This window comes from Bidens hawaiensis, unplaced genomic scaffold, assembly GCF_021521415.1.
Source record: "Bidens hawaiensis isolate Kalapana, Puna unplaced genomic scaffold, B.hawaiensis_p1.1 tig00046221_1, whole genome shotgun sequence".
NCBI lineage: Eukaryota > Viridiplantae > Streptophyta > Magnoliopsida > Asterales > Asteraceae > Bidens > Bidens hawaiensis.
In genome coordinates, this window is record NW_027498254.1 from 80,877 (window position 1) to 95,534 (window position 14,658).

Genomic DNA, 14,658 nt, shown 5'->3' on the forward strand with positions numbered 1-14,658 from the left:
CTGTTGGTTGAACAGGAATACTATTCAGCCGGCTGTACCTTCTAGAAAACCTACCTTCGGCTATAAATACTCCAATATCTTGGAATGGTAAGATCATCTACTATCACGTATAACTTACTTGATAACTGCTCTCATAGTATTCATATACTTTTATATTCAAAGAGCAATATAGACTGATTCTCACGCCGGAGGGTGGTCACAAGGAGGAACCCCCCCTTCTCAGTGACGAGCTTACGGTGTCTGTTTTGCAGGTTCCCTGAAGTACAACTTACTCTGCTGGACCTAACCTTCGTGGGAAACATTACCTAGCCCCCAGATTACCCATAATCTGCCCGGGGTCACTTAGTGTTTCTTCACTTTTGGATGAGTCCAAAAGCTCACCGAGACTTGAGGAGAGTTATCTTGTAATTCTTTTTCTTTTGGGATTTCGTTTAAATCTATCATCCAACAATTTCCTTCTTTTTCATTTGAGATATTCCTAAAAACATTGTAGTCGCTGGTGGTTTCTTTCCATTCTTTTACACAATGGTGATTTACCGGGCATAAATCATCTCCGCTCAGGACAGCAGCAGCCAATTTGGTAGGGTTTACATTGTTTGTTATTGCCATCTCTCTTCGAATTTGCAGCCAAGCTTCGTAAATTAGCTTTGAAAAACTAACTTGTTGTTTGACCAAGAGTGGATAAATGTGGCAGGGGTCTTTTGAAACGGGCAATTAGATACTTTTTTGTTGAAGAGTTTATTAATTGTTCAACAGGGAGAAACCGCTCTAGCATTTTTAGAGTGAACTTCTTGTCACCTGTAAATCACATGCTTCAAGGAAATATGCGGCTAGCTTCGAGGTGTTGAACGAGACAGCTATAGTGAATGTTTCGAATATGCACCAGAAAAAACATAATGTTTCTTTTGTTAAAGTATATGAAGGAAAGGAAAATCTTGGTCGAATTTTTCCCCCTTTGAGACTTCTTAAAGGCGTGTTGGCTTGGAGTTTGAGGGATGGTCGGAGGTTTGGAAGAGCTAAGATGTGCCATTGTAAGGATTGTGGGTAATATTTGATGATGTCGAACCATATTGGACTCGTGGTATTTATAGGCTTTTGGCCTTGACAAGAAACCCGCAAGGATATTATTTTTTTCTTTGATGTGATTAACAGTGAAAGAATATTGTGAGAACCAGTTAGCCCATCGGAGTAACTACTTCTGGAAGAGTTTTTTTCTTGAACTGTAGCATTCTTGGAAAGGATGACATGTCCATCTTAATAAAAAAGCTGTGACCAATAAGATGGAACTGGAATTTCTCGATTACTCTTTTGATTTTGACTGCCAAGATTTCTTTGAACGTGAAGTGATAGTGCTTTTCTGACACACTAAACGTGCCACTCTTGTATCCACATCCTGACCTGACACCTTTGTATCCAAGCCGTAATTCTCGATTACTAAGAGTGTGGTTTGAGTTTAATCACTCTTAAAGTGATTAGTTAGGTTTAGTCTATATGTACATGCCTTATGTCATGTATGTTTTATGAAGATAGTTTTTCCTTGTCTGTAAAAGTAAAACATCCCCTCACATGCAAGTTTTCTTTTATGTTCTTGAGTCAACCCCTGCCTCCCTTATATAATTTATAACCACCTGATAATGTATTATCCTTCGGCCACGCCACATTGTAAACTACTATCATGTCAATGCCTTGTAGTTTGTTCAATGTTGTTTCATGTTGAGATCACTAGACCTATACCTGTTGATCATGAGAATTTCTCCCATTATTTTGATATCTGTTAGCCATGACCAACCAGTCTTCCAAGACTGCTACCGGTCATCTCCTGGTTGCGAAATCTTTACGTAAACGTCTCCTTTGATTCTTGTAAAGTCAATGCGTCAAGCTATACATGCAACAAATCTTCAAATTTGTGACTTCATTTATTATAACGTTTTAAGGTAAGAACTAGCACCGGCAGGCAGCAGTGAGAGAGGCATCAAGCCATCAACGAGAAGCGCTCTCTTTTAATTTTTACTCCGATGTGATTTTCTAGTTCCACGCAATATAGGGTATCAGATATGGTAGCTAACGAGTTCGTCATGAGTAGTGGTCGGTTGAGCATAAGATAGATTCAAAATTCAAAAGAATAATTTGGAACAACAGAACTGTTATATATATACACACACAAAAGTCAAAATTCCAATGTAATATACAACTGAAATAATGAAGCCAAAATAAATACGTTTAAGAATCACCATCAGTAGATTCCGGGCTTACGGCTAACTAGGACACCTTCGTCCCAGATCTCAACATACCTAGAAATCAATAAGATAACATACGAGAATATAAAATTTAATGTGATTCTCAGTTAAAAGTAAGAATGCACGGTGTAAATAAACAAAATCAAACCTTGATCCGCTGACATCAATACATAAAAATTGCCCGTCTCGCCATCCATTTTTAAAATGACCAAAAAAGATATCACCATTTGTTGAATAAAACCGCCCTTCTCCGTTCGCCTTCCCCTTCCAAAAGTTCACAAACCACCTATCTCCCGTGCGAAAGTAAAACCATCCCTACACAATAACAAAATATAAAGCATTAACCACTCGAATATTCAAAAAAAAAACAAACAAAATCTTAAACTGTATAGTAACATTCTTACCTTCCCGTGCATGACATCATCTCTCCATGACCCGCGAAAAACATCCCCGTTACTGAAGCAAAAAGTACCCAATCCTGATCTTTTACCATAACGCCATAAACCATCATACATGCTTCCGTCATTTAGTGTCAAACGACCCTGTGAAACATATTTATTAAACATCTTTATACAAAATGTTAATATGAAGACAAGATAATTAATACCTTTCCTTCCGGAAGGCCACCCTGACACCGCCCTACGTATATTCCTCCGCGGTAGTTTATTTCCACCACGGGATTCCATTTTTTCTGTGACTCACGTTCAGATTCCTATATTAGAATAAACAATAAAAGTTTCATAGTGTCAAAAGATTTCCAAGATATCAAATACTGTTCAGACCAGAAAAGAACATCAAAGTTTAAATCTTTTTGAGATAACTGTTTTCAGAAGCCACGTTGGTAAATAGGTCTGTAAACGAACCAAACGCTCAGTGAACCGTTTGTTTATGTCCATTTATATAATAAACGAACAAACACTGAAAACCTATTTTTGTTCATTTATTTAAACAAGCGAACATATGCTCGTGAACGTTCATTTATGTCCGTTAGTTGACGTTTGTTCAAGTTCGTTCGTGTATATATTCAGTTCAATCTTTTAGATCCATTAACATTTAGTTTAATTTTATGAAAATAAAGAAAACCACCTGTTGCAATTTAGTTTAGTTTTTGTTAATTTTTGAAGCACAACAAATTGTTCTTCGCTTTTACTTTTAACTGGCTATGCTCAGTTATGCGTCGTTCGTTTATGTTCATTTACATTCATGAACAGTTCGTTCATTTAAAGTTGAACGAAAGGACATGAACATGTCATGTTCATTTACTCACCAGCATAGAAGCTGCACGGGCAGAAAGTGAACCATTCTTTCTAGAAACATCTGGGTACACTCCATTTTTGGTGCTAAAATCCGCCGGTGCTTGCAAGTTGGCATCAGTTGATTCATCCAATGTCAAATTGACAGAATACTGATTATTATCATTCATTTGAAGTTCACTATTTCCCTCTGGGTTAATAACCCGTGGGCCATTAAACACATCTTTCGGGTCTCCAGATGGTTTTACACCAACCGGAAGTTTATAGGTGTTAAGGTTAATCATTAGACTATCATTCATCTCATTGGCTGCTTCCTCAGTAGTAAGATACCCTGGTCTTCTGTTAATCAGATGCTCTCTCTGAAGAGTTTGTGATCCTAGAAAATGTAAGTTTGTTATAAGTTTGACCTACAAGTACCTTTGACTTTGATGACTGGTGAAACACATGCCGAAAACTAGAGGTATCGATTCAAACCGATACAAAAAAGTTGATTGGGTTGTGTTTTATTTATTTAGGCAAACAGGCCAAATTAAAACTTATCTAAAAACAAGAACTGGTCAAACGGATTAATCAGCACCCTAAATCAGATTAGTGATCGTATCATATCAGCGAATAAAGTATTTATATCTTTAAAGAACTAAAAATGTTAGCGGTTTGACCCAACCCGACTCGATCGGCTCATACTAAAACATGACCAGCTATCCAACCATAGTTAAATAATGAAATTCTACCTTCAGCTGATTCATTGTAGAAGGTGGCTTGGGCAGTATCACTTTGTTCAGTAACATCATTGTCCCTAAAAGTGGAAAAAAGAAAGTTAAGTTTACAATCATTGGATATCAAAATGCAAGTTTTTTAAAATTTAGATAACATAAAACGATGACATTATGACCAACCTTGATAAAGTTTTTGCATCAGTAGCATTGTTGAATATTGACTGCAGTTCTGAAGACCAATTTTGAAAACCATCAACTGAACCATTCACAGAACTTACATTAGGGTTTTCATATTTTTCCAGATTTTGTTCCCGGGAAGAAAATGTACTATTTTCTTGAGTAGTCTCTAGTTGTGGGTGTGGCTTTAAAATGTTGAAAATGAAAGGAAAACGTTGGGCCAGTCTAGAAAATATGCCATCTTTTTTAGAAGGTTCTAGCCTTATACAACTGAGAAGAAAATTAGGCATGCGTCAAACAAATATTGAAAAAAACATGAATAAGACAAATAATAGTTACCCGATAGTAAATATGGTTGTTGAAATTGAGCCAGGAGTCATATCTGGTTCATGAACTACTGAAGTTACAATTTCCCCCTCCCATTCTGCAACTTGGCGAAATGTACTCAAAATGCCCTGCAAATCCTTACTGTCAATGACAGCTGGACTTGTGAAGATGAATACAACAGTTCCATTTAAGTCCTGAAATTTCATAAAGTAGAACTAAGGAATTCATGAACATAAAAATATCATATAATAATGGAAAAATAATGTATTTATAGCTAACTGACCTTAACACTTGAGCCAAGAAAAGGGCAATCATATATGGCTTGAGCAATCGATGTTTCAATGTCGCGACCAACCCCATATCCAATTTTTGCCTCCTTATAGCTTCCTAAAATCTGAAAATAATAAATTCTTTTGTGTTCAGAATGGTGTAAATTCTACAAGTTCTTGTCAAATCAGTAAAGAATGATACCTTTTTGAGGCCTTTGACTCCAAGTTCTTTCATACTCCCATGTGGACTATCCAGAAATTTTCTGCTGGACCCCTGGCAGTTATAGAACCAAAGATTTAACAAATTAAAAGGGCATGATGCATCTGAAATATGAAGTATGTTGACCACTTACAGAGGTCAAAATGGAGACTGCATTTAATGACATCAACACAGCTCTATTTGCAATCTGCAATGCCTCATCTAAAGTTACCAGGTCTTTTTCTAAAAGTACATCCGCGTCAACCACTGCGATGCAGAAAAAAAGTTAGCACATATTTCATTGACTATAGAGGAAATTACAAGTTTGATATCCAATAAGCAACAATTAAGTTTGACATCTAATACAAAATACTCACTTATACAGAAATCTGTAAGCCCTTCAAGTTTACTGAGTAAATCTTTGACCTGTAAATAAAGGCATAAAGCATGCATTAGGTAAAGCTGTAACATGATGACAATGTAGATGGCAATACAGGCACTTCTAAACATTTCATGGAATTATTCTTTTGTGTGTTCCTAAACATTTCACTAAGTAAACAAGAAGATTAAAACCTCATTTTGGCGCCTTTGTCCTTCAAATCTGAAAGGCTTCAGAATGATGGTTACAGTAAAGCCATTTGCAAGCTTTATTGATTCAAATATATCATGCACCGTGGTAAGATCTGATCCATAAGATGCCCCAGCCACCTAGAGGAAAGAAAGAAATGACATACATAGATACAAAAACATGAGAAACAAAGAATATTCTTTATAAAAAATGTGGCAAACTTTTATCTATTTGAAAAAAGATTCATATAGGTAAGAGTCAAGGAATGTACAAACAAGTATAAGCGCTTTTGAACATGACTCAATGAACATCCGCTTTTCCACAACTGTGTTGCTCGTATCTGAGAAACAAAACATCAAACATAAGTAATAACATCCACTAATCCACATAGGTATTAGTTTTACTATAGAACAAAAAGAGTAGAATTTCCAAATAAAAAATAGAATCCGTCAATGATCAAAGTATCAGACAATATAAGGTATGCTAGTTGGTAAATAGACAAGAGCTCACCTTCCCCAAGTAACCGTTGTTGTAATTTCACCTTAGATGTTTCATCCACCATAATATTCCTGCCAAAAGAAAGGAATACATAAAACATTATAAGCATTTACGTGACCTTGAAGTTCAACTTTATCTTGGTTTTCACTTTCCCTCTTTCTTATAGAGATGTCCAATATCATCCTCAAATACAATAGGCATGTTACTATCATTGAAAAGAAAGCAAGATCGAGTGATTAACTATGATAGAAATTAGCTAGCATCAAGCAACAAAACAAACTATTACAGATGAAGACAGCTACACTGATGTCACCAAGAACTTCAATTTCTGTAAATTTTATTAATAATATTTGTAATTTTGTATATCCTTCTTTACAGGTAACTTTACAGAACCAACTTCAAATATGTTAGGCTTTGAATGGCAATTCACGATTTACAATCACGACTAACTAAGCATACGATCCTAAAATCTAGGGCTGGCATAATAGGTAAGACACGACATGACAACTAATCGTGTCATTTTTTCCTGAATGCGAACATGAACCTGTTTAGAAACACACTACAAGACACGACCTGTTTAGGGACACGATATATATCACATATGTAGTGAAACAAAAGTTGCCAAAAGTTTATAAAAATCTTAACTGATACATACTCCTTAACGTATTTTAATCAAATTTCCAAGTACAGAGCGTAAGATAACCAAGGCAATTATGCCATATATTTTATTTCATTTTTTATTGAATAAAAAACATAAACAGGCCACTGTTCGAACACGAATTTAATCACCATCTCTTAAACATGTCAGCTTGTTTAAGAAATGAAAATAACTTGTTTTAACTACGTGTGGTGTCGTGTTAACAGGTCCGTATCTAGCATACATTTGTATCTCATAATTTAGCCAATGCACATAAAAACTAGTAGTATAAACAGATCAACAGCGCATACCAGAACCGAAACCGAGGAGAGAGCGACTGCGAAAGCAAACAGAACTCGAGAACCGCGTCCTTCCGGCTTCCAGTGCCGATAACCTCCACAACTCCAGTTTCTTCCAATGCATCCCTCTCTCGGTTCAATATCGGCGAAGAGTAACGGTTACCGAAACTGGATTCGATTAGACGCAGTCGTTTTGAGTTGGCGCGAAGTGTTACTCGTCTCGAATGAAGCTGACGGATGAAGTTGTAATTGGCGTTTAATGAACAGTTAGGGCAGAGTGAATAATATGAAGTTGAATATAATGTGATGCGTGAGATGTTGTTGATGGTGGTTGATGGAAGCTCCATTGAGATGCAGGAAGGAAGTTAGGGTTCACATTTGGGTGTTACAGCAGCAACTGGTTGATTGAGGATAGCTCTGCTGTCCACTGTTTCAAATACCCGTTTAAACCGGCCTCTTCACACTAGTTAAATTCTGAAACCCGATTCATTTGGGTTTGGAACGGGTTTGCAATTAGTTTTAAAATATTTTATGGGTTTGGGACGGGTTTAGGATTTGCCATTTACCCGATAGCATTCGACCCCTTTACCCGATATAAATTTTATATATATTTACACGATAACATTTGACATTTTTGGTTTCCTTGCGTCTGAAGATGTGGAGTTACTTAGCCATGTTCAACAGGTCATGCATAGTAATGCTATGACTCCAAGATCAGCAAATGTAGTTTTTAAAAGTTTGGGTTTTGCAATTCAAAAAGATGAAGCGGCGCAGCTTGTTGCCCGCTTACCTTCTGTTTCGATGTAATCAAAAACTTTTAAATAAGTTTGTTTGGAAAGATTTATAATTAATTTCACTCAATTATGCTTAGCTCAGTTTTATTTAATTTTTTATATAAGCTTTTTGATGGTTATATATATCCATAGTTATTAACTAGTAGTTGCAGTTCCATCTTTTTACTTGTTTGCTAGGTAGTACAACACCACTTCATTTAGTTCACCAATAAGCATCTGCCACATATTTAGTTGTAGTTCAATCTTTTTACTTGTTTACTAGGTAGTACAACACCACTTCATTTAGTTCACCAATAAGCATCTGCCACATATGTTTTAATCAATGGTAATGCTTGCCACATATGTTTTAATCAGTGGTAATGCTTTTGGTTTACCAATTCTTGTCCATTGTTTAATTCACTTATTTACTATTCTAATAATATACGGATAAAAGAATAAATGAATTTTGTAGCTTTGGATGAAATTTATGGGTCGGGGGATGAAATATTGTCAAAAAATCTGATAGGAAACCCGAAACCTGATGGATATCCCCGAAACTCGACGGGTAATTACCAGATTAAAACCGACAGGTAGGGGTGAGCAAATTAACCGTCTTAACCGCAAACCGAACCATAACCGACATAACCGAACCGATTTTAACCGATATAACCGATGGGTCGGTTTAATGAATTTTTGAAAACCGCCAAATATGGGTCGGTTTTGGTTATGTTAATTCCAAACCCGCCATAACCGAACCGCCCCATTTATGTAACTATTCATCGAGAAATAAGGGTTTTGAAATTAGAATTAGTTCATCAACGTGATATTTTTCATTCATTGTCGTTACAGAAAACAATTTCGCACACCTTTAGGCCGATAATATTTGTGATATTGGTTATCATATTCATTCCAGTATTCAATAATTGTCGTTCTTAATTTCTATCTAAATTGTCATTTCAATTATTTAATATGTCAATTAGATATGTGTATTCAATAAGTTGAAGTAAAAAGTTCATATATTTGAATTCACAATACAATTGGCGACTATTCAGTGTTTACAATCATACAGAATGATTGTTTATTTTGACCACGGTTAACCGACCCATAATCGACTCGCTATAACCGTTAAAACCGATTAACCGAAACCGCCATGACGGATTGGTTATGGATATGGTTATCTATTAACCGCTATATCGGTTATGGTTACGGGTTTGTCCAAAAACCGCCCCAAACCGACCCATGCACACCCCTACTGACAGGTTTGGGACGAGCTTTATTAATCGGGTATGGGAATGCCTAAACCCGACCCATTGCCATCCCTAGTCCTGCTAGTAGCATGTACGTTTTAGCCAGGTAAATTGGGTGAACGATTTGTCATTTTTAATTTTTATTATATGTGGTGAGACTTGAACTCAATAGTTTTTCCTCTCAAACCCAAGTGTTTTAAAGGCTTTGCATTTGTCAATGGACCACCACCCCATTAGTTACGATATGTCATTTGAACGGACGGTCCCGATTTAAGCCTGATGTAAATTTTAGTGTTTAGACTTTACAACAAAGGCTTTTAGCAGCTCGTATTTAGCTGAGACTACAAGTTTTAACCTATACCATTGAATCAACCTAACGATGTTTCTTATACCATCGAATTATGTATTGTTAAATTATTTTTGAGCTAAGGCTGTTTATTTATGAAATTATCGAGTTAACTAGTCAACTCCATTGAATCGCCCGATACAACCGTTTTTTATTTTTTTTAGCTTGACTTTTTTTAGTTAAACATTGAGAATGTCAATTACCATGGATCCATTTGGATGATAAATGAACCTGAATTTGGCCCGTAAATCTAAAACCTTAAACATTTGGAATGAATGACTAGAATTCCGAGTATGAGATTAGTTTTCTTCTTTATTATTGCTAAGAACGCGCATGATATTAGATGATATCCTGGTCAATTTCCTGAACATGAACACATGATTACTAGAACTAGAATTATGCTTCTAAACTAATTAAAACATGAGTTACATGTTTAGTATTTTGCCCCAAGCATCATTTTATCAAAAGCCTTGAAACATTAAAACATAGCTGGCGTGACAAACATGGTTAAAAAAAGTTTTTCATCGACTCGTTTATATGCTTTTTAGTCGTTTAGCGTGTTAAATAAAACATAACACCAAAATCAACTCAATTTTATCTGTAGTATTACACTTTAGGAGTTTGTGCTATTACCATTTACCAGTAATAGTTTATACATATGAAAACTAATATGTAACAAAGAAACAAGTTTGCGGAGTGTTTAGGTGTGATGCATTTAAAGCTTGGGGTGTATGATACCGGGGTTTGAACCCCATGTTCGGTGTGATGTCATTACATGTATTTCATATATTTTCACATATTTATAGTTTTATACTTACATTACAATTATTATATGTATTTCATATATTTTCACATATTTATAGCTTTTATACTTACATTACAATTACATGTATTTCAAGTTTTATACACCTTAATACTTTGTAGTTTACACCTTCACTTCATATATTTATACTTACTTTTATACAACAAAACTACATAAGTTAGCCCAGGTCTAGTATTGTTTTTTAACTGAACTGAAAATCAACAAACTAACCGAATAAACCAAACCAATTAACCGAAAACCGATTGGTTAATAAAATAAACTAACCAATGACTTTGGTTCCGGTTTAAACTAATAACCAAATCAAACCAAACCGAACAATGCACACCCTTCGTCGTCACATATACATACGCTAAAAAATCTCTAAAAATGTTGTTTAACATAAGGCCGTTGACTATGGAGAGGGCTTTAAAGCCCCTCCATAGTGCCATATCACCGCCACGTCATCGCCATGTATGTTTGTTGCTCCTCTATGGTTTAATGCCTCTTTACCATGTTATATATATATATGTATGTGTTTGTGAGAGAGGGAGAGAGAGGGCCCTCATATTCACCATATAGCGCACGGTCTTAGTGAGCCCCCCCCCCCCCGGGGACGCCCCTAAGTTAGCGCCCCTCGACGGTGTTCAAACCCAAAACCGCCCCATGAACGTCCACCAACCACGCCCATAGCAAACCGCCAAAAAGATGTGAAAACTTCATAAAACTTTGCAAGTTAAGTTAAAAGTTATCTGATCCATTTAATGATTAGGGTCGGGTCGTAAAACATGTGGTAAACCAACATATATGGAGCTCCTACCATCTTTCAACACTCACTCATAACCTAAAATTAAAATCATCCAGCGGGTCGTTAACGAAACAAGCAACCAATGGAGGCTGAAGGCTCATCAAAACCCATGATCGCCACACAGAGCCAAATGGTGGAAGCCAAGGTCCCGCTGGCGTACCGCGACCAGTGCGCACACTTACTCATTCCGCTCAACAAGTGCCGTCAGTCGGAGTTTTACCTCCCGTGGAAGTGCGAAGACGAGCGTCACACCTACGAGAAGTGCGAGTACGAGCTCGTCATGGAACGGATGCTGCAGATGCAGAAACTGAAGCAGGCGAATAAGCAAGCGCAAGGAAACGCGATTCCTCTCGTTCCGAAAACTGCTAACGCGTGATTTGATTTTGCCCTAATTGGATCGGATTGGCGATTTAGGTTTGTGAGTTTCGAATTGGTGCTTCAATTTGATTGTTTGTTATGGTTTGATGATGATGTTAGGTTTGATTTGTGATCTAGGGTTTGGTTTGATTGAATTTGGGGGTTTGTGCAGATTAGATTAAATTGGGGGTTCGTGTGTGATTTGAATTGAAATTAGACTATCTGATGCTAAAAATTTGTGATTTGTTGGTTTTTTATTGATCCTATTTGGTATAATTTGTGTTAATTTGTGATTATGCTTAATCTGAGTGTTTTTGAATGAATTGGGGGTAATATGTAGATTAACCTTCTCATTTCATTTGATTAAATTAGGGATTTGCGTGTGTTTTAATGAATTTGTAATTTAGATATTAGCAGTCACTTTGGTACTGATTGATAATAATATCTGCTTATTTTATGACGCTGAACAAGAATTCTGCTGATAGATAACACGAGTGGATTCCACTTCAGTAGATTTAGATTGAGTGCCAATAATGTCATTGTATCGTCGAATAGTGCAAAACTAGTTTTGATAGACTCTAAAGAATTAATAGCAGATAGTTCATTAGGTAGTTTATGAAAGTAAGCTGCTTTTATACGGTTTCTCTCTAACAAGCTGGGAGAGGGGCAGGGAAGCATTATTCCTTTTTTTTTTCCGTAAAACTGCCAAACGCTTGATTTGACCTAGTTGTATCGATCGGCAATTTAGGTTTGAGAGATTGGAATTGCTGTTTAAATTTGATTCTTTATTATTGTTTGATGATGATATTCTGTTCCAGTTGTTTGTGAATTTGGATTTTAGTTTGATTCATGATATGATTCAGGGTTTTGTTTGATCTGAATGTTTTGAGTGAACTCGGGGATTGGTGTGTGATTTGACTGTGATATACTGATATTACAGTATCTGATACTAAGAAATTTGTGAGTTGGCTTTCAGAGATTTTTTTTGGAGTGATTATATTTCAATATTGGATGGAGTAGCAAAGTTACTTATTTTCCCTAAATGTATTGGATCGGTGATGTGGGTTTGTGAGTTTGGAATTGTTGTTTAAATTTGGTTGTTTATTATTGTTTGATGATAATGTCAGGTTTTTTGGATTTGGATTGTGGTTTGATTTTTGATCCAGGGTTTTGTTTGATCTGAATTTGGTGGATTAAGTGTTTTGTGTTATTTGATTATATTGGGGATTTGTGTGAGATTTGACTGTGATAATAGACTCTCTGATACTAAGAATTTGTGATTTGTTAGTTTTCATAAATCCTATTTGCTATAATATATTTTAATCTGTGGTTATGCTTAATCTTAATGTTTTTTAATGACCTTGGTGGATTATGTAGTCATGTAGATTAACTGTCTCATATTATTTGATTAAATTGGGGATTTGCGTGGGATTTGTGTGGGACTCCCTGCTTCGAAGAATTTGTAATTTAGAGGCTCCTTAGCACAGTCTTGGTACTGATTGATAATAATAGTATCTGATTATTTGGTGTTGCTGAACAAGAACTCTGCTGATAGATAACATAAATGAATTCAACTTATAGATTTAGATTGGATGCTATTGTATGGTCAGATTGTGTTTTGCTAGTCTGTAAAGAATCATTAGTGATTCATATATAACAGTCAATGAGTTCATTAGGTTGTTTATAAAAGTAAGCAGCAGCTATACGGATTCTCTCTAGTTCTTTTGAATTTTTATATATACGGTGGTTTATCAATGAAGGAATGAATTTAGCCACTAAGAAAGACAGTGTCACAACATGTGATGTGTTTTGCACTACAACTATTTTAATTCTTGTTTTAATCTTTTGTTTGGTCTTTGTTTTTTGTCAAGTAATTGACTTCTAGCATGTTTGGTATATACCATTTCCCAATATTTGGATTTCTTAAGATGTTGCTAGATTAGTTATTAGGAGTCAAGTTGCTACTTCTTATGCTTAGCATCTACAGTGTTGAACTCTTATTTTTTATGCTACGAGTTTCATGATAAATAAGAAATGAATTAGGTACATTTTCTGTGTGAATAATCTAAGTATGATTGTGCAGATAGTCTACATTAATCTGCTTAGAAACATTAACTTACAACGATTTTGGAGATCATTTGGTGAGTGAAATAAGCTAATTGAGTTTGAGAAATACTAGGTTTGAAAATGTATTAAGGACTGGACAAGTGGAAATTGTTGGGACTTAAGTTACAAGGTTTATGATTGTATGTGTATAGGAACTTGCAACAAGTCAAGTAGCCAACGACCTTAAATTGGGAAAGTCAAAACGTGCCATATACACAATCTAGATTTTACATATGGTGGGGTTTCTAAAGCTCAACATCATCTTCCTTGCATTGTTTTAAAACTTCAAATGATTGACTTAAAAATCTTAATTTTTTGTACAATGTTTAGTTAGCCCAATAATGGTGGTTATATGCGTATGCAAGTGTGTCTGTTATCTTGTCTATTAGATAAAGTTTGTCTTCCAGTTTATGTACGCAAATATAAAGTGGATACATGAAATTTTGTTGGTTTATATCGTCGCTATTGAGATAGATTTTGTCTGATACGACAGTCAAGTGTGTGTGCGTGCACTAAAAAATGTTTGGTCTTGTGATTTTTTGTTGAAAATACTTGCACTAAAATATATTTATACTGTTGACAGGGTGCTTTAAATTGGTGACTTGAGTTTGGACTTCCAGTTGATGTGTTTTATGTTTCCAGATTGTATGAATATTTTCATCCTTGTTAATAAAAAGGAGGTACTATCTCTGTCTTAGTGTTTTGAAATTACTCAACAGGGGTAATATGGTAAAATTGGAAGACAGTAATAAGTGCAGAGATTTGGTGGTTGGCTTCTGTTTAAACCATGTATCCACCTCTCTGCACATATATTTATCATTCTGTTTTGTACCATCTTTGTCAGGTGCAATATTTCAATTAAGGGAAAATTTCCAAAATAGCTCTTTTTAGAGAGAGAATCTTCAAAGTAGCCCTTTTTTCCTTAGAATTATTTAGAATTTGAACTTGAGAGAGACTTTGGGAAAAGAAAATTATTATGGGGTAGCAGGCCAAATCTTAAAAGAAAGGGAGGGAGCAGGTAAAATTTGAGAAAATATTGAAG

General features: G+C 35.6%; 2 protein-coding genes across 3 annotated transcripts; one reads left to right on the top strand and one right to left on the bottom strand.

The window, feature by feature from the left end:
• Window positions 1-2,157: 2,157 nt before the first annotated feature.
• LOC143596311 (protein ACCUMULATION AND REPLICATION OF CHLOROPLASTS 3, chloroplastic-like) lies at window positions 2,158-7,527 on the bottom strand. Its single transcript, XM_077075114.1, has 16 exons — window positions 7,193-7,527; window positions 6,257-6,315; window positions 6,022-6,086; window positions 5,752-5,886; window positions 5,556-5,604; window positions 5,333-5,445; window positions 5,182-5,253; window positions 4,994-5,104; window positions 4,723-4,904; window positions 4,387-4,653; window positions 4,222-4,286; window positions 3,505-3,866; window positions 2,845-2,949; window positions 2,642-2,779; window positions 2,386-2,552; window positions 2,158-2,291 (listed from the first exon to the last, which is right to left on the bottom strand). Exons 1-16 carry the CDS (start codon window positions 7,525-7,527, stop codon window positions 2,234-2,236), a joined length of 2,283 nt encoding a protein of 760 aa, XP_076931229.1. The 3' UTR covers window positions 2,158-2,233.
• Window positions 7,528-11,235: 3,708 nt separating this feature from the next.
• On the top strand, window positions 11,236-14,450 carry LOC143596312 (NADH dehydrogenase [ubiquinone] 1 beta subcomplex subunit 7-like). 2 transcript variants are annotated; one of them, XM_077075116.1, is made up of 2 exons: window positions 11,236-11,567; window positions 14,200-14,450. In XM_077075116.1, exon 1 carries the CDS (start codon window positions 11,236-11,238, stop codon window positions 11,527-11,529), a length of 294 nt encoding a protein of 97 aa, XP_076931231.1. In that variant the 3' UTR covers window positions 11,530-11,567; window positions 14,200-14,450. The 2 variants fall into 2 exon arrangements, 1 of the variants encoding a protein (XP_076931231.1); XR_013146684.1 differs by having other exon boundaries at window positions 11,536-11,571.
• Window positions 14,451-14,658: the final 208 nt, after the last annotated feature.

Excerpts from the sequence above, each read along its gene's own strand:
- LOC143596312 (XM_077075116.1), top strand. The coding sequence starts at position 11,236 with ATGGAGGCTGAAGGCTCATCAAAACCCATGATCGCCACACAGAGCCAA.
- LOC143596311 (XM_077075114.1), bottom strand. The coding sequence starts at position 7,527 with ATGGAGCTTCCATCAACCACCATCAACAACATCTCACGCATCACATTA. Across the intron at positions 5,605-5,751 it reads GACAAAGGCGCCAAAATGAG|GTCAAAGATTTACTCAGTAA; the intron begins GTTTTAATCTTC and ends CTTTATTTACAG. Across the intron at positions 5,105-5,181 it reads GAGTCAAAGGCCTCAAAAAG|ATTTTAGGAAGCTATAAGGA; the intron begins GTATCATTCTTT and ends TATTATTTTCAG.